Source organism: Perna viridis, chromosome 8 (assembly GCF_037379345.1).
Source record: "Perna viridis isolate PV_CMFRI_1.1 ecotype Kerala chromosome 8, ASM3737934v1, whole genome shotgun sequence".
In the NCBI taxonomy this organism is placed as follows: domain Eukaryota; kingdom Metazoa; phylum Mollusca; class Bivalvia; order Mytilida; family Mytilidae; genus Perna; species Perna viridis.
This window is the reverse complement of record NC_142452.1, coordinates 16310339-16332969: the sequence shown is the minus strand read 5'-3', so window position 1 is coordinate 16332969 and position 22631 is coordinate 16310339. Positions and strand designations below refer to the sequence as shown.

Here is a 22631-nt window from a genome sequence, read left to right as displayed (position 1 = left end):
TGTCAATATAATGGTGTATTTGTTAAATATTATTTTTTGTGTTACTGTCATATCTTGTATAATAATATGAATTATAAAATTATCATTTTTGTGTTACCATTACAAAATGCACTAGACTGCTGGGAAATATGTGTTAAATTGGCATGAATTTGTGATGCAATGTTGGTAATGCATCAGTACACCAAATATCATTGACCTAGCATAAGGGGTTCATGTTTAAATGAATATCAGAAAATTTAACATTAAACTTTAACATTAAATTTTCTAAGTCAACAGACCATGACTGCTGGGAACATATGCATAAAATTGGCATGAATCTGTGATGCAATGATGGTAATGCACTAGTACACCAAATATCACTGACCTACAATAAGGGGTTCATGTTAAAATGAACTTATCAGAAAATTGAATGTTGTTTGTGGACGCCGCTGTTGCTAGAAAAACAAAACCTAAGTATCACCTTCCGCGACTTTCGTCACAGGCGAGACAAAAAGTAAATAGAATGAAATTTTAAAAAAATTGGTGGCAATGGTATGTTTTGTGTGACCGACCTGAAATTACATCCCACTACATAGAACCCTATACTCAAGTTGTGTACCAAATACATTTGTATCTCAAGTATCTGTGTTTTATAGTTGCTGAGAAAAAACGACAATATTTTCCCCACACCCCTGCCCAACTGACATTTACCTTTCTTAAAGCTTATTTGCACCAGTGCAATCCAGGCAAAAAATTTACATAACAATTTTGGAGTATTCACAAGGGTGTTCTGAAGAGATGATAAGTTGTCATTCCCTTAACAAAGTTGTTGTAGAGGCATTTAAAAAACAAGACCATATTTATAACCATTACCAATCAGGAATTTAGGGTTGAGCAGAACTAGAAACTTACTAAACCTACTTTATAGGGAAATAAATTCATGTACATGTGTTTAAGAGAGAATATGAAATACAAGGAAATATTTTGAATTAATTTGCCAAAATATTAATTGTACTATTATAAAACATGTGCTTTCATGTACATGCATGTGTATAGAAGCATGTCAACAGGAAAATTAAAATTTGAGACACATTAATGGTGTATTTTGCTTAATTGATATTATTCATTTATCTACTGAAATTATTACCTGCTGGATTTAGAGAAAGAGTAATATTCCTGTATTGGGTATGGGCCTGGATCACAGCATACCCATTGACACTGTACAACTGATTAACTACCAGTTTACTTTGAGAATTAGGAGCTAGTTTGACAGTTGTTGGCACATCTGGCAATAGAGCTAAAAAATAAGGTGTATCATGTAAGTACATATGTAATTGTCTTAATTACTTAAAATCATGAATGCAGTGTTTCCTTAATTTTCAATAAATTTTTCACATTACTTAGGTTTCTTTCTGGGAAAGCTATAGTAAAACTGGAGGTTTATGAAACAAAATGAACTACTCCAAATGACACAACTGAAAAGGGTGAACCCTGATCAGATGGGGCAAGTCACACTGAAGTGTGGACACAACATTCAAGCTTTATAGTGTGATAAAATGTTAACACAGCACGGAATTCTAGGCAGAATATGAAAGTGGCCAATAACACTTTAAATTAGCTATTTGACATTTACATGTACCTAGTAAGACTAAATGACCATAATTTAATACATAAGGTGCTGGAATCACCTTGTCAATTTGTCTACCCATGTACTTGTACAAAAATGTACTTGTAAGCACCTTTCAATATCTCTATTTTTAAACTCAGCTCCAAAGGGTCCAAATTTTCAATATCAAATCCAGTCCTTCATAAGTGATTATGATTGATTATTGTTGTACTATTTCATACACTTACTCAAGTTATTCCGGGGATACCAGAAACTAAATTTTGTTTTGAGCCTGTAATTCCTCTGTAAATGGTTATGGTCATAATCCCTAAATAATTCCAAGCTGGTACAGTTTTAATCATTGTCCATTAGCTTTAAAGTCATTTTGAACAGAAATCAAATTTCTACAGATGATACAAAAAATGGCTGATAAGATCTAAAATTGCTGGCAAGAACAATAATTTTCAAGTTAAAAAAAATCAATTGGCACAGAATGATACCAATAGCAGAGCACATGTCATTGCCAGTGTTCAGGCTGTGTGGAATTTCCTTCCATATGATTTTTTTGTTAATACTAACTAGAGGCCCAATTGGGATTGTATCACTCACCTTAACTCATTTCTAAGACATACATGTATGAATATTTGATGTATGTAAAGAATTTAAAAATTCCAGCAATTGAAACCTTTTCCCTATCTGCTCTTAAGGTATACAAAACTGCTACAATAGCTATTTATTACCTTTAAAGGGCAGTAACTCCCAACATGTCTTTTAGGAGTCTTTCATTACAAGGACTTGGTTGATTAATTTGTAGGGCTGACATCATAAGGACCATATCAACAATTGAATGTTTCTTTTCTTTCCATTATTATTTCAAGAAATTGGCAAAAATTCTGCAAAATGTCTTGCGCATTCAAGGTTGGTAACTCTAATAAGGAGTTATTCTACAGCTTTGAAAGAAAGGAGACTTCAGTTGAGCTTTTCCAACAAAAGAAAGAATGTTATCTTTATTAAATTACCCTGACTTGCACAGGTGAAAGGGGGAATATAGTGATAGGGGTGTCTGTCCTTGCTATTGTACTTCCTTCCTTTTTACCATTGTAATAAACTTAATAACTTCATTATTTTATATCCAACTTTGGTTCTGTAAAATATTTCATATAGTTAAAATTTTTTATATTTTGTATGTGAATTCATAACCCTTTTACCTGAAAAATACACATGTAATGATAATTATATGTAAACCTTTATTTTCAAATAAAATTATCATCATTTTTACTGTATAATCTTGAATATAAAAAAAATAGATAAAAAGAGATTTATTTGCAATTAAGGGTACCAAAAGATTTTTTCATTTATCTCAAAAAATGGAAAAAGTCATGACGATTTAATGTTGAGGCCCCATGCCACTGGATGAACTCGTGTGTAGTAAATTAACAACAGAACACGGAAGTTACATTAAAAATACCATAATCTGAGTAGCAAAACTTGACATTGAGGAAGAACAATATGATAAAGACACCATATAAACGCGTGTCACTCTGCATTTCCCTGGTCTTGGGATTTTTTTTCACATTTTTGAGAGATTTCTGTTGTGGTTTTCAGAATACAGATGAAGCTAAAATTTGGATGGTTATTTTGAAACTTTGAGTTAAAGTAAAAAAAAACCATTACTCTGGTTGATATTGATATAGATTTTATGATATTTTGGTGTCTATTTCTGTCACACCTTTATTATTTGATCATTACATTAAGTTCACGAAAACTTCAACATAATATTTTCATTACGGGATAACAATAATGCATTTTAGTAAAACCGCAATTATTCGGAATTTTGGGTCTCATTAATAAGCAACAAGTGCAGATAAAAAAGCGTCATAAGAAGAAAAAAAATTCTTTCATTAGTGACAACTTTTTTGCTAAAAATCAACGTTTCAAAGGTCATGATATACATAGTAATGGAATAAAAAATACTTAAACAATTTGACCCTACGATTGTCTATATAAAGGTTCATATCATGTTCTCGAAAAAACTCTTGTCACGTCTTGACGCTTGTTGTTGCTAATTAGTGAGACCGAGATTTTTCCTATCCCATCGGAAGTTCTTGGTAATGTTTGATGTTTCTTTTTTGCAACATGTGAGTTACATGATAAGTTTGAATTATGTGTCCATTCGTAATTATGTTCTTTCAACCTGTTTAAATTTTGATATACAGTAGCTGCACATTTACGTACATTTTCGAACACTATAAATGATAAGGATAAGACAGTAACAGTAAAGTTAATAGGTGCTAGACTGTCTAGGACTAGGTATATGCTAAACTGAATTGGATTAATGTTAATAATGTCTGTCCAAAGATTACCACCTTTGTCTTTCAATGTACTACATGAGACTAAGATGTGCTCTGCGATATTTGAAAAGAACATCCCACATCGATCACATAGTAATATGTTACCGTCTTGTTTAATAACAGAACATAAGTCAATAACATGTTTAGCTGCTTCTCATAGTTCTGGGTAAAGTTTTGCAATAGTCCAGGCACCGTGTAGTTGAATTTCCCTGTGTATACATCTGAATAGGTTAAAATCCTCGTCGCTTGATAGCCTCGAATGCCACTCAGAAAGTTCAGTCTTTTTTATCTGATCCCTGACAATAGCTGACCGTGCTTTCTTTGATGAAAATTTACCAATGTCCATAAATGTAACAAGGTGTTCTGTCATCTCGTATTTATGAGCTAGTCTATACACGTCAGGAATAAAACCAAGCTGAGTTTAGGGCATTTATATTTGAATTCGAATAGCCTGGTCATCATAATCCTTCTAGGCAATGCATTCGATTTTAGTCTACGTACATGTATTCTGCCAAAGAATAATAACTTGCATTTATCAATATAACACTCGATACTGAACCAACCTAACAGACTTGTACACTTGTCCGAACGTGTTCATTTCGGGAGTCCTTGTAACGTTTTACATGCGAATTTATGTGACCGTTCAAGCATCTCAGTTTCAGATTGAGTTAAGCTACTCCAAAGTTCACAACCATATAAAGCTTTTGTGTAACACAACTGTTGTACTATCTTTGAACAAGTCAGTGGGTTTACAATTGACGGGTGAATTCCAGAGTTGATAACAGACAACACGGATGAGCATAAAGACCGACAGGCATTGAAAGTTTTGTTCGTTGATTTTAAAGAACTCTCCAAAAGTATCATGTTCAGAAGAAATAACTAAGGGTATTGTGTCACCATACGATGTTAGTTTGTTTGAAGCATTGCTGGGATTAACACCATAATGTAAAACTTGACTTTTTGAGGGAGAGAATTTAAACGTCCATGAAGTGCTATAATGTTCACATAAATCTACGAGATTGTGCATTTCGTGTTCATATGATGATATCAGAGCTATATTGTCTGCTTACACAGAAATGCTGACACAAATGTCAAGTAACATAGCACCGCTTTTTGACTAGTCAATATCATGAAGTAGATCATTAATGTAAATAAAGTAAAATAGAGCTGACAAAACACCACCTTGTTGTACACCACGTTCAAGAGGAAAACAACGAGACTAGTTGTTTTGAAACACCACACAGCTGTTCATGCCACTGTACATGTTATCAATCAAGGTCCACGTGTTTCCGTGTATACCATGTCTATAAAGTTTCAGTAACAAGGCGGAGTGCCACACCGTGTCAAATGCTGTTACGCTATCTAAGAGGATGACAAAAACTTTACTGTTACGTTTGATGTAGTGATAAACAACCTCTTGTAAGTTGAAAGAAGCAAACATACTTGAAAGTTGTTTCTGGTAAGTCATTTGTGAAGGGTGTGGAAAGTTTCTTTTCAGAGAATAAAGGGTGTTACTAAGGCTTTTTCAAAAACTTTCGAGATAGAGCATAATGATATTTATGACAAGCCATTGTGAAATTGATTCCCCATTTATTGATATCAATAAATATTTAATAACATGTTGATAAATATTTATCAACATGTGCATAAATGATTTATTAATATCAATAAAAAGATGAATTATTAACATGTTGAGAAATATTTATTAACATGTTAATAAATAATTTATTGATATCAATATATATTTATTAACAGGTTAATAAATATGTAAGGTTTATTGATATCAATAAATGCCAATTTATTGATAATTCATTTATTAATATCAATACATAAATTATTATAATCAATAAATGAGGAATAAATTTCACAACGGTTTGCCATAGATATTCCACAGTACGAATTAGGATCGCTTTTCTTTTTATTTCCGCCTTTAAAAGTGGAATAACTGCACTAGTCTTCCAGCACAAGGGAATATAGCATGATTAAAGTATTATAGTGAATAAATTACACAGGTGTTTTACAAGACTCTTTCCGCCATATTTGATGTGTTCGTAAGATATATTATCCAAAGCGGTAGATTTGTTGCTTGACAGGTTGTTACAAATATCAGATATCTCATTGAAGGCGAATTGCTCAAGTTTTATATCATTAATATGGCAGTTCAGATGAATTTCACGAACCAGTTCATCAATGAAATTGATGTTTTCTCGATTTTTTAACGTGTGATCAAATTTGGATAGTGATTCAAAATGTTCAGCCCACGCATTACATATGTCATTATCGTTAGTGTGTGATACACCATTCACGTTTAGTTCATGACAGCTAGTTTTATGTTGTCTTCTACTTTTTAAAACGGACCACACATACTTTTGATCAGTTTCAACAGAATCTTCAATCATTTTGCAGCACTTTTGCAAATGTTCATTATACGTTTTTTTGCAGTTGGTGTCGGAAATCCCTCTTAGCGTTCATATAGTTCACAAAATGTGCATCATTACGACTATGAACTTTGCCATTAAGAATCCGTGCAGTTCATTTTTCTCTCATTTTGTATTAGATATCAAAACAGTTTTAGACTAATATGGTTTATGATGCTTTATGAATCGTTTGCGAGGCAGAGTGTCGTTATCGGCGGACTTGATGGCGTCAACTATAGCTTTATAGTACACTTCAATATCATCTGGGGAAGCAGCGGCTGGAGCTTGAATACACCACAAATTTTGAGACAATGCAAACGAGTAGTCAATTAGAACGTCTGAGGTTTTAGCTTTTGACCAAGCAACTTTCTCGCAAGCAAATTCATTAATAGTGGCACTATTTGAGAATGGATTTGAGTCTGTCATATTGTCATAGGCACATGCTATTGGTTTATGGTCCTAAACATTGTACATATGATCATCGTCCGTTACAAAAACTTTACTAACATCTTGCGGATTGTCTCTATGATTAGTTATGTGATCAATTACAGATTTTGGACCGTTAGAGTATGATTAGAATGTGTGGGTAGGCCCTCTAGCAAATTCTTCAACGTGAAGGGACACGCTATTGTTTTGAAGCAATAACTCTTCCAATAGGCTGCTCCATTTGTCTAGAGAAAATGATGAGATACTGGGCCCAGACACTTTACAATTGAAATTGCCAAGCATGAAAACTGTCCCATGATTAGAGAATGCACTGTAAATATCGAAAAGGTATTCGAGTTCACGGATAAATAGATCATGTGGTTGTGTGCACGTGACAGCAGGTAGGTACAAAGTAACAAAAGCAAATGAGCAACTCGGACTCCACTAAAAACTGGCAGAGTAGGGTAAGCGTCCTATGCTTTTCTAGAAACACCCACCGAGTTGCTCATAAAAAGTCAAGTCCGGGGTAGACAAACGACGAAAGGAAAACTATGACCCGTTGAAAATATCAGTTTTCATGGTGCAGATGGATACACAGACAAAAAGAAAATGCTTCGTTCATTTAGAATTTTCAGTTCTATACCACATATTCTGCTACTGTCTATGTCTATTTCGTATATAAAAGGACATAAATGTTTTGAAACTAGAAAACTCACTCCACTATGGGCATTGCATCTATAGTTCTCGGGGGGAAAATTCATCAACGCCTTTCCCGAAAGCTTTATAACGACGACTGTCAATAGTGTCAAGAAAATCAAATTGTGATTTACGTAACCAGTGTTCAGACAATGCGATAATATCAATTTTCTTCTGTAAAAAAGTTTAAAAGATGGGGAACAGCTGACATAATGCCTCTGCAGTTCAAACAAGCAATATTAAGTTTCATTGTCTAGTTACTGTAAATCTGTGTAGTTATTTATGTCCTAATTTTTCATTTCGAAAAACATTCCAAGGAAGCCAATTTTTCATGAAGATACCTTCAGGCCAGAAAGAATGTTCATGTAATTTATATTCGTCACATTCGTCAATGTTAACTTGAGCGGAGGCAGTTCTCATGTTTGACCTGTCGAAGTAATGGAGATGTGTTACTCGTACACCTTTCTCTAAAAGAAACGATCGCATCACAGCTTCAGACGAAGTGTATTTATTGATACCACCAACATAGAAATGACTTATTTTACGCTTTTCTTTTTGCACAAAACTGCAAAATTTGGAAGAACTTGTAGGATAACATGCTGGTGTCAGAAAATGCACTGGGATACCTTTATTACTAAGACATGTATCATTTAAAGGTTCAGACATATTTTCCCTCGAGTATTCACAAATATCAACACGTTGAGCATTAGTGGGTATGTCCCTTATTCTTGTATCGGAAGACAGTTTTTCTACACGAGTCAGAGAGTTTTCAGACCTAGGAGTTTCCAATGGATCATTGTTGTGCAATGTTTGCGGGATGTCAGAGATTCTGGCATTTACAGATGGAACGCAGTGCGTAGATCATCCTTGTGATTCTGGGATATCAGAACGCATAGAATTGTCAGGTGATATAAAGTGTGTACTTCTTTTGTTTGGTGGTGGAAGGTCAGAACATTTAACATTGTCTGATGAAGAGTTGGACATAGATTTGGTAGTAAGGTCGATACCTTCAAGCTCAGATTGATTACGTTTGGTCTTTAGAATTTCAGCATATGACCTAGTTGTTTTATCAACATTTTTCAACTCTCTTTCTGCGTTGCCTAAGCGCTTTTTGAGGTCAGTTATTGATGAGGAAAGTGAAGCGCAACTAGTGCTTATGGTGGCAAAGTTTTCGTCAAACTCCTTGAGTTTGTCGTTGATCAAATTTGTTTTGTTTTTAAGACTAGATATTCCTAACGCACGAGTATCATTTAATTGGTTTAATCTAGAAAAGTCTGATTTGACGCAGGTTTTAAGTTCATTTAAGCTTTGCTTTAATGCTAGCATATCACTTCTTATCTTCGAAACATCAGTTGTTAACTGTTTTAATTCGGCGTTTGAGCAGTTTAGCTTATTTCTTAATTCTACCGTGCTAGATGCTGTTTTTGAGTTTTTTGAGCAATTTAGTTCTCAGGTTTTTTTTCCAGTGAATGAATGTGCGTTTGAAGATTTTTTTACATCAGCAGATGATGCAATGTTCGAAGCACGTAGCGTAGTGATTTGGTTCTGACAGTTTTGTAGCCTTTCTTGGTTTTTAGAGTGTTTTCTTTCACTATATTTTCAACAGTTTCATTGAGAAATTCTATGTCTTGTGTATATTCTCCTTTAAGGGAATTTAGTTCCGGTTCGATCCTCACTATGGAGTCCTTTGTAAGGATGTTTTAGGTATCAATGGAAGTGTCAGTTTGAGACAAGCTAATGTCATTTTCTTGAGAGTTTGCTTTTCGTGATGAGGTGTAGAAGTGCACATTGAGTACGTTTTTCAAGTCATCGCTATAGTCACCTGATATCAGGAGAAAGAGTGTGTAACAGTCATTAGCAAGTTTTAATTCGACAGGCTCACCATTGGGTTTCCGTGGACCTAGTTGCTTCTTCAAAATAGCGTTTTTATATGGAAAGGTTTCTCGACGTTTTACAATATCGAAGAGCTCATATCTGACATACTATATCACAGTTACACTTGGCGCATCTTTCTAAGAGAAGTTCTACAAAATTATCTTTGGGTAGTGCTTTGAGATGGGTGTTAACGAAATCTATCAAGCATGCAATGTCAGTTATGTTATTCATGGATAGAATGTCTGGCTGAGAATGGGTAGTAATTTCTTGTGACAAGGGTAATGAATTGAATTCATCATATTGACTGTTTAAAAAACTCTGATGAAGAAGTAAATCACTTGGTTGAAGTTCCGTTATGTCTCACATTGTTCATGTATATGAAAAGTGTTCACTATGGACCATCGAAAATGTTAGTGAAACGAAGAAACTTAATATTTTGATGAATTTGTTCACAAATCGTTTTGGACTATATTGTAGTGTAACATGCATGGAATGATCTCACCAATTCACAGTTCAATACATCTACTATATGTCAACGAAAACGCCAAAACTTACTTCTCAGTATTAACAACGACCATATATATCAGGGGCAGATAACCAATATTTACATGTATGTTAAAATATTATTATTTTTCATCGTTTGTCTGTTTTCGGAATTTCGTTGAGAGTGCCTCACAGGGAGTCCATGGCTAGTTGTCCACAAGTTCTGGTTTCACATGAAAACAGTCTGTTAACATGGAAAGGACATAAATTGATGTACAAGTATTTACACTTAATTGAATACATCACATACATGTAAAAATCAACACTTGAATGAAACATTTACATGTAAATAAGATATTTTATCACTTAAAATAGGATGATATTAAAATTAAAATACTAGTTGAATGACAAGGAAAAAGGCTATTAAGTCCATAAAGTAAAATCTAAACTTGAAATTTGAACATGTTCATCACATATTTTTAAATAATTATATTCAAAAATTAACACAGCTTAAGAGGATTTCACATTCTTAAAGCTGCATTAGCTGTCATTTTCGTAATGTTTTGTTTCTGTTGAATTATTTCTACTAAACTGTACTTTTCCTGTATAATTTCATTTGATATCCACAAATAAAATGCATTAAATACATGAAATAGGTGTCTATATTAATCCCTTTTGGGATTCGGCGCTGGAGACACATGTATTTTTTGTTTTGATCTCCAGCGCTGAACCCCAAAAGGGATTAGTGTCTATATATGTATTGTCTTGCAAGACAAAAAAATCAACGTACAAAACGTACAAAAAAAAAATCATTTAATGTAGTTAAATTCGTATGCTTGTGACTTCCGGTGACTTCAATCCGTGCACGTGCTGTATAGGTCACGTCTTAAGTAACACATAATTGTGAAGCAAAAGTGGTTATTCAACGGCAAGGTAGAACGACAAGCCGTAAAAGAAAATAGTTTGAATATAACGCAAGTATCCTTTTGAAATTTACGTGTTGTGATATATTGTGGCACAAATACGGTCATTATTTGAAAATTAATTAAAAAAAAATAGATGAAATGATATGAAAACAAGACACTTGCTTACCTGTGTATCCGTTATTGTTATTTTTTAAACAAGGTTAAAGTATTTTTAACCCAGGTGGCCTGTCGGCAATCTTCAGAAGTAATGGCGAAAAATAATTAGACCAGAGCTATCAATCTTCTCTGATTAAAAAAAATGTTGTTTTCACAATATTCTGTAGGTATTATCCACATTTATTGGTTCCATTGCATTACTACAAACTTATTTCATTGAATCAAAAAAATTCGGTTGAATCAAAACTGAACAAATTTGCCAGCTAATGCAGAGTTAATATATCTTTCCTATTGCACGATTTGCACATCCAATACATGGCCTTTGGAACAGGCTTAAGGTGTTGCCAATTGTCAGACAACCATCATCCACGACACTCTGCTGTGCTTGCAAGTCAGAATTGCATGGTACACACTCAAATTTGCACAATTCTTTTTGCTTTAGAATTGTTTTATTTCGTTCATGTCAGCACTGTTTTATCCTCTGCAAGATAACATTTTCGTCTAGAATTTTATCAACTCTGTCAATCTTTTGATACTCGTAGTGACTGTCTGTCTTTTGAAATCACCAGTTTCATCCGAAATGGACAATCCATTTTGAATGTACTGAAGACAAAACAAATTGTGTTCTGAATCTGTCAAATATATAAGTTTTAGATGCTCAAGATATTCAATGTGGATGATATAATATTGATGGTACAATACATGGTGTTTTATCTTTTTCCAATAGAAACTGGAACTTGAGGTCAATAAGCCGCAAGAGTCCCCCTCCCCAACTTAGTGCGGGGAGCCACTGCCAATTCATATGAACATGAAACTCATTAGATGCAGAATCAGTAATAGAAATTCATATTTACAATGTAAACTAATGTCACCAATTTAACTGTACAATTTAGTAGAAAATCATGTTGAAATTGTGTGACAATAATTTAGTGTAAGCCCTAGTTCTAGTTCATTCTTGGTCCATTCGTGCTTAGGATCCATTCACCCTGACCCTATATTTACTTGTGAAGAAAAGAAAGGGAAGGCGATATTGGAAATACTATCACAAATTGTGAATTCAATTGTGACAACTCAAAGCCAAAGGAACATCACAATCTGCAAAAAGAATATTAAGGTTGTCAGTAGAGAGTGTTATAATAAGTCCTTGACACCAGCCAGTGAATCAAATTATTTTTCATCTAGTTCAAATCATTAAAATATGTTTATGTTAACTATGAATTACTTTTTGACAATTGGTTAGGAAAAAAAATATGAAATGACATTTAAGGCATTTGATATTACTAATTGATGTCTTTGAGATATTCTGGTGTGTGTAATCAATTTTGTTTCAGTTACCTCTCATGTGTATCTCTATAAACAACACAATAAACACACAGTCATTTGTTTTTTTTTTGTTTTTTTTTGTTTTTGAAATTGTTAATTATCTGATACAAATTAATATAGTGCAGGATAATTAAATGATCAATCTCCTTGGTCTTTTCTTAGAATCTATTTTTAGACAACAGACTTTAAATTTTTGAATATACTTTTTTGTAAAACTATTACACCACAGTATCATACAAATGTATATGAAAGTAAAACTTATAAAATTAAAAACTTGAACATACTATAATAAAGAAAATTAGAGCCTACAGTATTCATCTCATTTTTGATATTTATGGTTACAGTAAGTGTGCTTTTCAATTTCTCTTTCTTGTTGTCATGGTTATTCACAATCCAAATAAGTTGAAAAGATATTCCTAATTAAATAATATAACTGGAAATTATATATACATGTATATATGTATACAGGGCAAAAAAGATAGAGCAAACAGCTATTAGGGTGAACAAGTTTTAGGGTGAAAAAACCTGGATTCAGCAGATTAAAAATAGTGCTAACACTAAAAATATTTAAGATGATGAATGTATGGTAGGCATACATGTACATGTAAATACAAATATTCATTACAAGTCACATTTTACACTCATATAATTAAAAAGGCACATGATATTTATGTTTAACAAAGCATGTTATAGATTTAGACGGATTTACAAACAAAAATGCAAGCTCTCTATTTAACATTGAATTACCTTCCATCCAATGCAAGGATCCTGAAAAATTATCATTTTTTTATCTATTTATCTATGCATAATAACAAACCATTCTGTAAAGTGACATGAAATTCTAATGAATGGTTTAGTTGCCCTTAAAAGCTTTGTTGGTGTCTAAACTCTCAAGCCCTTAGCAGCATCTAAAAAAAAAGTACATCCTTGCACATATACATGTACAAAAGATGCCTATCCTTCCCAAAGTTTTGTCAATATTCATTGAGAATAGTTTACTAATTCTGTTTGTCTCTATGATCTGTTCATGTAATCAGTAGAAATTAGTTTGCTTGGGGTTGAGAAACAGTTACCAGTATCTATATGCATTTTGTAAATTTACTTAGCCCACATATAGAACAGCTACTCTTAGGTTTATTTTTAATGTTATTTTTAAGATCTTAAAAGTGTGAATCACCACCTGTGGATTTTGGCACATGTCATCATCCGTCGTGAGTATATCATGTCTAATAACAGTGTGTAAATTGATATATACATGTACTTGTATAAACATTATCACGGTAAACAATTCCAAGTCATAATCTGAGATTATGAAAATATGCTTTTCAGAAGCAAAGATCTGTTTAAAGCTAGACCATTGATACATGTATTAGTGAAACACATGACATCTCCACCACCAGCTAAGAAACTTTGCACAGAGATGAAGATAGGAACACACAATGGTTCATTCCATTGTGATGAAGTATTAGCATGTTTTCTATTAAAACAACTACCTACATACAAGGATGCTGAGATAATAAGGTAAAAGTGAACTCTATATACCAATTATTCTTCTGGTATTTTAATACCAGATGATTACTGAATATTAGTTTTATACATGGAGGTACATGACTTAAAGGGCTAGGTTAAGTAGAGAGAGATCTGCCAATTTGTACTATTTTATTGCAAACCTTCCAATTTTGGTCATTAAAATATACCGTCTTAATTAGAAAAGAAATGAATTTCTGGATTTTTCATCATCATCATGACAGTTTCCAGTTTTTAAAAATAAGTGAAATCCGCTTCACAAGATTTTTTGCATAGCATAATGAATGTCATGGTTTTCATTTGAGCTTGTGTAGAAGCTTTATAAAACAAAAATGTCTGCTTCAAACAAAAAGTCTCCAGCTGACCCCAGCCTTACTTTTATATAATGATTTGGGGATGGCAGCTCTGAGTAGATCTGATACTACATGTCTCTATAAAGAAATAGTTGTTTTTAGTGGGATATTATTGTCACTGAACCTATTTTTTTTTCTAATTCGACAGAACTAGAGATCCAAAACTACTGGACACATGTGACATTGTGGTTGATGTTGGTGGAGTGTTTGATCCCAAGATACATAGATATGATCACCATCAAAAGTGAGTTCATACATATAGATGGTTCTTAGAAAATTTGTATCTAAGACAGGTATTCCACATGATATTGCAAGTATTAAAATTGACAGTAACTATTATTCTGGTTATTGGTACAGTCCTTGAACCGATCCACACAACTATTTGACGGATCAATGACCATTGACTGATTGATCGCTGACGGATCAAAGACCGGTGACCGATCTGCTCGCAGTTTTGTTATGTAAAATGACGTATGATCTGTTTTTAATAAAAGCAATGTGAAATATAAGTATAAATTGATGTTTAAATATATTACATTATATAAATATGTGTAAAATTGACAAAGAAAACAACAAAAAATGTAAAAAACATTGATCGCCCTGTGGTCACGTGATGCGATCACCAGTTAAATGGATCAGTTTGACAGATCAATGACTGACTGGAAACTGATCAGTGATCGATGAACGATTGCAATTTTTGTTGAACGGATCGGTTCAGGTATCTAATTTTCACATTTTTAATCATTTTAATGTACATTTAGTCACGTAAAAGATCTAGTAATGTAAGTACAGTAGCTATTTTCATTCAAAACTCTATAGATGTGGCAATCAATATGTTTTTGACCAATATTTTTGAATATCTTGAAACATATGTCAACAGGATCAAAGAAAGATAGTACAGATTACCGATAATCATATCCCACATCAAATTATGCTGACTTATTTGCAAACATTTATTTTTTATATAAAAATTAAGTTTCCATTCACATCTAGTACATCTAACAATTTTTAATATCAGTTAGGCCAAAAAATTAAAATGTTGGTTTCCAATATGGATATGTAAACATACATGTTATACCTAATGTACAGATAAAACATTTCTTTAAAAGAACTGTAGAAGTAAGATTTATGCTACATATTACAGGTATTTTATCCTTCATTTTGTAGAACATTTACAGAGACCATGAATTCTCTAAAGCCAGAGAAAAAATGGAAAACAAAACTTAGTAGTGCTGGATTAGTGTATTGTCATTTTGGGAAGGACATAGTGGCAAGAATCTTAGATACTGATGTCAGTGATGCTATAACAGAGACAATATATGATAAAGTTTATGACAATTTTGTAGAAGAAATAGATGCAATAGATAATGGTGTAAACCAGTTTGATGGGGAACCCAGGTAAAATCCATGGTTACAATAGTACAATCAAATAGTCAATATGTCCATAAAAAAAAACTTTGAAAAACCTATGGATACCAATATGTAATACAAATATAATAGCTTGGTGCCAATATATCAACATAAAACTGTCCACTTAGTTTCTGACATTAAATGGGTATCTATTGACTACAGTTTTCATTCATGTAATCAGAGATTAGGGCACTTTGTTCAGCTCATGTGTAATTGAAGCTACAACTGTCTTTTTTAATGGTAAAAAGATAAATGCAGTGGTATGGTAGTTTTAGTCTTATAGATTTACAACATTTAGAAAGTTAAATTTAGTACAAATATTCTTCATGAAAGTACTGTTAAAACTACACGTTACTTCATTGACTTGTGGGACCAAGTGTAAGTCAGTGATTTCATTCAATCAGTGTAATAGTTACATGGATCTATTCAGGGACTATGAATAAAACATTCTTTCCTATTGTTCATTAAAAAAGTTAGTACAAATATTCAAAATGAAATGTACTTCTAAAAATATTTGATGTGTTATTGCCTTACATGTAATTTGAAGTGTCATTTATTTTGGTCAGTACATGATGATTTTGTTCTTTCTGAAGGTATCAGATCACAACAACTTTAAGCAACAGAGTAAGGAATATAAACCCACAATGGAATGAAGATAATGCTGATGAGATGGTATGACATAATACAAGATAATTAGATAATTGATGGGAAAGAGTGAATAAGCAATATAGAATCATGAGTGTCAAAGAATGTATTTATTTGAAAATTGTATGGAACTAGTTCCACATACAATTTAATCTTCAAGTGTTCTTGGCACGAGTTCTTATATTTTGGTTATTCACGATAACCAATTAATTATCCTATTTATTATATAGATTTTCTTATTAATTCATTGCTATTTTGAACATCAGTTTTTAATTTTGTGATCAGTGGATGATATTCGTGTTGTGAAGTTTTGGTGGAAGAAAGTCGGAGTGAAATTACCAAATTAATTTCACAGTGTTAATTATCAAACTTTGTTACACAAATAAAGATATAAATCACTTCTATCTATATGATTAATGAAAGTAGATTGTCACAGTCCAATCAGTTCAATGCTATCTGCTTTATAATGTTAAATGTAAACTAACTTATGAAGAACAGACAAAAAATAATAGATAAAGTAAACAATGAAACTGTTAGAGTGGAACTGTAAATAAACCAATAACTGCTTGCTGCTCAGAGTATGTTTTAGGTTTCTGTTTTCTGTTTTTGATGGTTGGAGTTTGTTTTTGGGATCATTCTGAAATCTTGAACCCATGGGTCAGAGTATCTCCTTTTTAATTTAATTATCAATGGGTCATTGAAAAAAATACATTTCAAGTACTCAAACATCATAACAAAGATTGGGTCATTTCTGTTTATCTGGGACCATGGTAACTTTTTGATTCAACTTTAAGGTTTATTTTGAGGTTTTATGAAGTATCCCTGAATATCTAGGGTTATATTCCCTACACTTAAACCATACTACAAGTTCATCATATCACAGTTTGCAATGTATTGTTCATTGTGTTTTCTCTAGGTCTGTTTCCTGAAGGCCATGAGGGTTGTAGGAGAGGAGTTTATGGACAGAGTCCTGTATTACAAGAAGGCCTGGTTACCTGCTAGACAGCTTGTGGTGGATGCTATTGAAAAAAGAATGGAGGTAAACATAATATTGAGAAGATGTATTACTGTAAAATCAGAATTTACTGCGATGTTTTATTTTTGTGAAAAATGTGATTGACTTAAATTCGTAATATTAAAAACTCATATTGTTGAGCTTGTCTTATTTTTGATGCAGGAATTTGCTCAAAACTTATTGCTTGAAATTACAAAATCGCAATAATTACTGCATGCAATGACTTCTGAATTTACTATAATACTGATGATACTGATTCTGTTTTTCCATGCACAAGTGTTATCAGCATACCTGTTTAACCTAGTCAAACCTAATTGCGGGAGATTTCCTGCAATCCATCATAAAATTGTGGGAGATTTTGTGTGACAACATTATCGACATATTTTGTTATGTTATAAATGTTATAAATTAAATAAAAAAGATGATTTTCGATATTTGTTTCAAAACCATATATACATAATATATTCAAATGAATCAACAAAATGAATTATACATGTATTCACAGAAGTGATGCTTGGTTTGGCATAAAATAGCTTTTTCCTTGTTCCAATGTTCATCTCTGGCATGCCAATGAATCTGGTTTCGATAGACCTGCTTCCATCTTTGAAAATGCAAACAAGAGTAGCAAAGAACTTTTTGGCACACCTATCATTGCTTTCATCACATAAAATACTGGTTTTTGTTTACAGTTTTCAATCACTGCATGTTTGTAGCCTCAAGACTTGGTGTGATAACCTGCTTTATAATTTGGGTGCATTTAGTCCTTTTACATTAAAATTTCTCTGCAATTTTATTGTCGGGGAATGTTTTATTTTCTCTCTCAAAGTCAGTAAAATGATCAACAACACGGAAAAACAAGTTGTGGTTGGCCACTAGGTCTAAGGTTGTAAAATCTTGACATAACTATCCATACGAAATTGTAAATCATACTATTTGTCCATATGAATGAAGATAAATCAAGAAAGTCTCGTATGTCAATCAGCTATTCCAAGCATTTTGACAATAAAGTGCTTTCGCTACACACCTGCTTGTTTGACATAAACAAAAATGGCAGACAAAAATTGACAAAAATTTGATAAATTGAATTATGGGAGGTTTTACAGGAAGAATTCTTGAAATCAGGAGATCGATGCCTCCCGCATCTGACTTTTTTTTTGTGGGTTAAAAGTAAAATCATGGGAGACTCCTGCAAAAAACAGGAGGGTTAAAAGGTATGGTCATCAGTAAAATGGATATTATTATGTTTTTAGTTCAGCGCTGCCTTAAAACCAGGCAGAAGTGTATAAAGAGTGATTCATACATTTCTTAATACCAAATATTTTTTATTTCAAATCCTTCTGTAGGCTCCCTAGGAAATATAAGTGGGAAAATTTCCCGCTTGTACACAATAACCAGTCAAAAAATATTTCTAGATACTGTAAAGGTACTTATTTTCACGGGTACTTATATTCGCGATTTTACAATTTCAAACAAGTTCGCGGGTATTTAATTTCGCGTTTTTCTAGTTTTAACTTTTACTATTTTCGCGGAATATAACTCTGTCTCTTTTTAACATCGTGTAAAAGACAAAGTTTATTCCATGATTAAAAATCAATGATTGTCAAAGGATTGAGCCTATGAAAAAGAAAGTGTAATGTAGATAAAAAAAATATCGATCTTTCCCCCTGGGTAGATTTTAATGCACGAGTCGGATCGATTATTTAACTGTCCCTTTCATAATAAATAAAGATCAAAGCGTACACAGGTCATTATGGTCACTATGGATTATTCGGATCAGTGAACACATTCACAATAAAAGTGTCAATCTTACAAATACAGGTAGCGTGGACTGCTCTCACCTGATATTGTTTTCACAACAATTTAAAGGTCAGCTTGGGTCGTTCTGGTTGTAAAATTGTTTACATAGCAATTTGTCTTTGATCGACGGGTATGTGTTGTCTAGGGTAATAAAGTTTCTTCTAAATTTTGTGATATGGGTATTTATGTTCGCGGGTATTTATTTTCGTGGAAAATGGTCAACCGCAAAATCCGCGAAAATAAATACCATGCGAAAATAAGTACGTTTACAGTATACAGGAAAACCCAAAATATTTTTTTATTAGAAATCCTTCATTAGGCCTCATAGAAACTATATTAAAAAAAAGGGCAAATGAAAGTTGCCCACTGGGGATATTAACACTTAGTTTTTGGTTATGTTCTACTACAGAAAAAGTAGAGGAAAACTTACCGCCAGAATTCTTACACTATAACCAACTCAAAAAATATTTCATAAATAAGTAGCAGATCCAAGGACATGAATATATAGTTATGGCATATAGTTTAAAGTAGAAAGAAATTAACATATTTATTGTGAGAGCAACTTCTTTTAACCATTTTAATATCCATTTTACTGATGACCATACCTTTTAACACAAAAAATTGTGTTCATATAATGATATTGCACGGTCATTGTCATTTAAGCAGTTGTCATCATCATCCTCTGTGGAAACTTTGTTTTTGTGCACTAATTTAAGTATTAGATTGTTAATCGTCATGACAACAAGGTCTCTAACTATAAGGAGAAGGTTGTTATTGATTTGGAAGGCTATAGCCTCAACCATTTTGAAATAAGGTGCCAAAAAGTGGCCAATACAATCTTTTCATAGAATTTTACTACATGTATATAACTCCAGTAAAAGCATAGGGATAATTATGATATTCTCCCTCAATATTCTATATAACTAAGGTCAAACTTGGATTGAATTTGAATCCTGTGTGAGTTAGAGGCGAAGAAAAAAAGCATTTTTGGGAGTCCAAACAATACGTTGACTACAGATATCTCTAAAATTGTACATAAAAGTTGTCATACAAACAAAAGATGCACGGATTTATTTCCAGGGTTGCTAACTGACCCTTATAAGGAATTAGGGGCCAATAGGGTGGAAGAAATAAAGAATGTTCTTAATGTCTATTTGATGATGTGAGTAAAAGGGAATGGATCTCCTTGAAATTGTACCAAAAAGTGCCATACCAACTAAGGAAAGCTTTGGCAGATTTTGAAGGTTTTAACTGGAATCATTTAGGAATTAATGGCGAAGAATAGGGCCACTTTGATTCTGGTCGATTTCTTACCCTGTCTTATTGCAATCAACCTTAAAGCTGTATCAAGCTTGAATTGTGTGTCCATACTTGCTCTAACTGTTCAAATTTCAATTTGTCGTATCAATCTGTGCCTTACAAAGCATTTTATTATGATATTTTTTTTGCTCAAACTCAAAATCTCAAAATCTAATTATTTTTTACTCTGTCATGCTATGGCTTCTGTATATGAATGTTTTTTATAAATCATTGAAGGATTTTTTTTTCTAAAACTTACATAATAGTTAGTCACAAAAAAATAGCAAGAATTTGAAAGATGTCACATAGGGAAGTTTATCTGACTCAAGGTTACTTGTTAAAATTTATAAAGACGATACTTCCTTAATGGCTAATGGGTATTGGTGAAAAGGATAACAAATAAAACTGATTTGAAGTACTTCACAAAATGAAAAATAACATGAAATGACAAATGAAAAATACAGGAAAATATTTGAGTGATTTATTGAAGCACATAAAAAGAAACAAATATAAGCCTAAACTTTTTAACTCTTACTATTTATGAAAAATGCTGTGGATTTGTGGTATTGGTACAAGTACAAGTATAGAACATATGAAAAAGGCCTGATTTCAGGTTATCAAAAGATCAACTGGCATCTTATATTGTATAGTATACAATGTATTAATATCCATTGTGTACAAGAGTACATTTTTTTTTCAGATTGATTCAAGTGGTGAAATAGTCACATTCCCTAATGGAGGATGTCCCTGGCGAGACCATTTATTTGATATTGAGCAAGAGCAAGGCTTGTCTCCAACTATAAAATATGTTCTGTATCCTGACAATAATGGAAACTGGAGAATCCAGTGTGTTCCAGTCAGGATTGGATCGTTTGAAAACAGGTAATACAAAAATGTATTGGAAGCCTAAAAAATATTCTGTCCATAATTATTTTTTAAATTTACTACTTTTTGTTCTCATAATTTCTTCTGAAAACATAAATGAACATGTGCTAACTAATATATACACTAAGCTCCCTTTTTTGCATCTCATCTCTATAATCAGAAAATAGATAATACTTGATATTTAAATGAAGATCCATTTTTTTAAAACCTTTTAATTATTCCCTCTTTATAAAGTAGAAAAAAATACATCAGTTTTCATTTCTGTTCTTTTGCTTTTATTTTATGAATTAAAATTAATTAATTCTGATTTGATTATATTTTAGCTATTTCTTTTATAGGATATCAATTTTGAAAGAATGGCAAGGCCTACGAGATGATGAGCTTTCCCAAGCAAGCAGTATACCTGGCTGTGTTTTTGTTCATATCTCAGGATTCATTGGAGGAAATAAGACATTTGAAGGAGCTTTGGAAATGGCCAGACGATCACTCAAAAGCAGATAGGCACTCATGGAACAGATACCAAGAAGTTTATCTAGGAGTTTTGATGGACAACTGAGAATTAGTGTTGTTGTTATAAAACACTATCAGGAATATTTGTATTCAACAGCAAAAAAGGTCGCCACCTTTGAAAAATTGATGACTAAGAACCTGTGGATTTGACAGAAAACTAGAATTTTTTACATCAATATCATTAAAATAAACTTGTCATTTTCATATTGTCATACACATCTGAAATTAAAAATGCAAACTTGACTAGGAAATTCTTTGTCATTATCATATTTGCATTCTGAACTGATAGTACATTAACCTATGTAAATAGTGGATTATTTATGATAAATACCTTGAAATAAAGCTTAACATTAGATGATGCTACAAATGCTAAATAAGGTTTGTTTCGATAGTGTAGTTGATGATATTGTTGGCTTTGTTCACATGAAAAGACTTACTTAGTGAACTGACTAAAGGTGGGGACTACTCTGACTTTAAAGGTTGTAGGGTTTTTAGGTCAGATATTAATGAGGGGTCAAAATTGTCAATAATTGACCAATATGTACCTTTAGTATCACATAAGTGATTAATATTGTGGCATATAAGCAGATAACACCCATCAATTACACATGTTCTTGTTACATAGTTTGGGGTTGAACTACTAGGAAGCAGCGCACACTTTAGCAGGATACGCATGTACTTTATATTACTATACTTCAGATAGAAGACACACACACACACAAAGAGATATAAACCATGAAATTTTCCTGATAAATCAAGATACTGATAAAAATATAAAGTAAAGTGAATAATACTGACATGGAAATGAGAATGTTAATTATTATATAGAACTGCTCAACTAGTTTGCTAATATGAAATAGTGTTTTTAGTAGAGGTCCGTAACAGCTTGGTATCTAATTGAGAAGTCATGTTTGCATGATTGTATTTTTTTATTAAAAGACTGTTAACAGTT

At 32.5% G+C, this 22631-nt stretch overlaps 2 protein-coding genes across 6 annotated transcripts in view; one reads left to right on the top strand and one right to left on the bottom strand.

Annotated features, from left to right (window-relative positions):
* Positions 1 to 3215, bottom strand: part of LOC148609527 (transmembrane 7 superfamily member 3-like) — a 13222-nt gene extending 10007 nt beyond the window's left edge. The window contains exons 1-2 of the mRNA XM_088596320.1: positions 3054 to 3215; positions 1127 to 1276 (exon numbers count right to left, since the gene is read on the bottom strand). Coding sequence (XP_088452446.1) covers positions 1127 to 1276; positions 3054 to 3132 — 229 coding nt within the window. The 5' untranslated portion in view covers positions 3133 to 3215. The remainder of the gene's footprint in view (positions 1 to 1126; positions 1277 to 3053) is intronic.
* Positions 1160 to 22631, top strand: LOC148609526 (MYG1 exonuclease-like). 5 transcript variants are annotated; one of them, XM_088596324.1, is made up of 8 exons: positions 1160 to 1297; positions 13568 to 13759; positions 14267 to 14362; positions 15286 to 15516; positions 16122 to 16200; positions 17090 to 17212; positions 20985 to 21166; positions 21508 to 22631. In XM_088596324.1, exons 2-8 carry the CDS (start codon positions 13620 to 13622, stop codon positions 21668 to 21670), a joined length of 1014 nt encoding a protein of 337 aa, XP_088452450.1. In that variant the 5' UTR covers positions 1160 to 1297; positions 13568 to 13619; the 3' UTR covers positions 21671 to 22631. The 5 variants fall into 5 exon arrangements, with proteins under 5 accessions (XP_088452450.1, XP_088452447.1, XP_088452451.1 ...); XM_088596321.1 differs by lacking the exon at positions 1160 to 1297 and adding an exon at positions 3647 to 3723; XM_088596325.1 differs by lacking the exon at positions 1160 to 1297 and adding an exon at positions 3717 to 3895.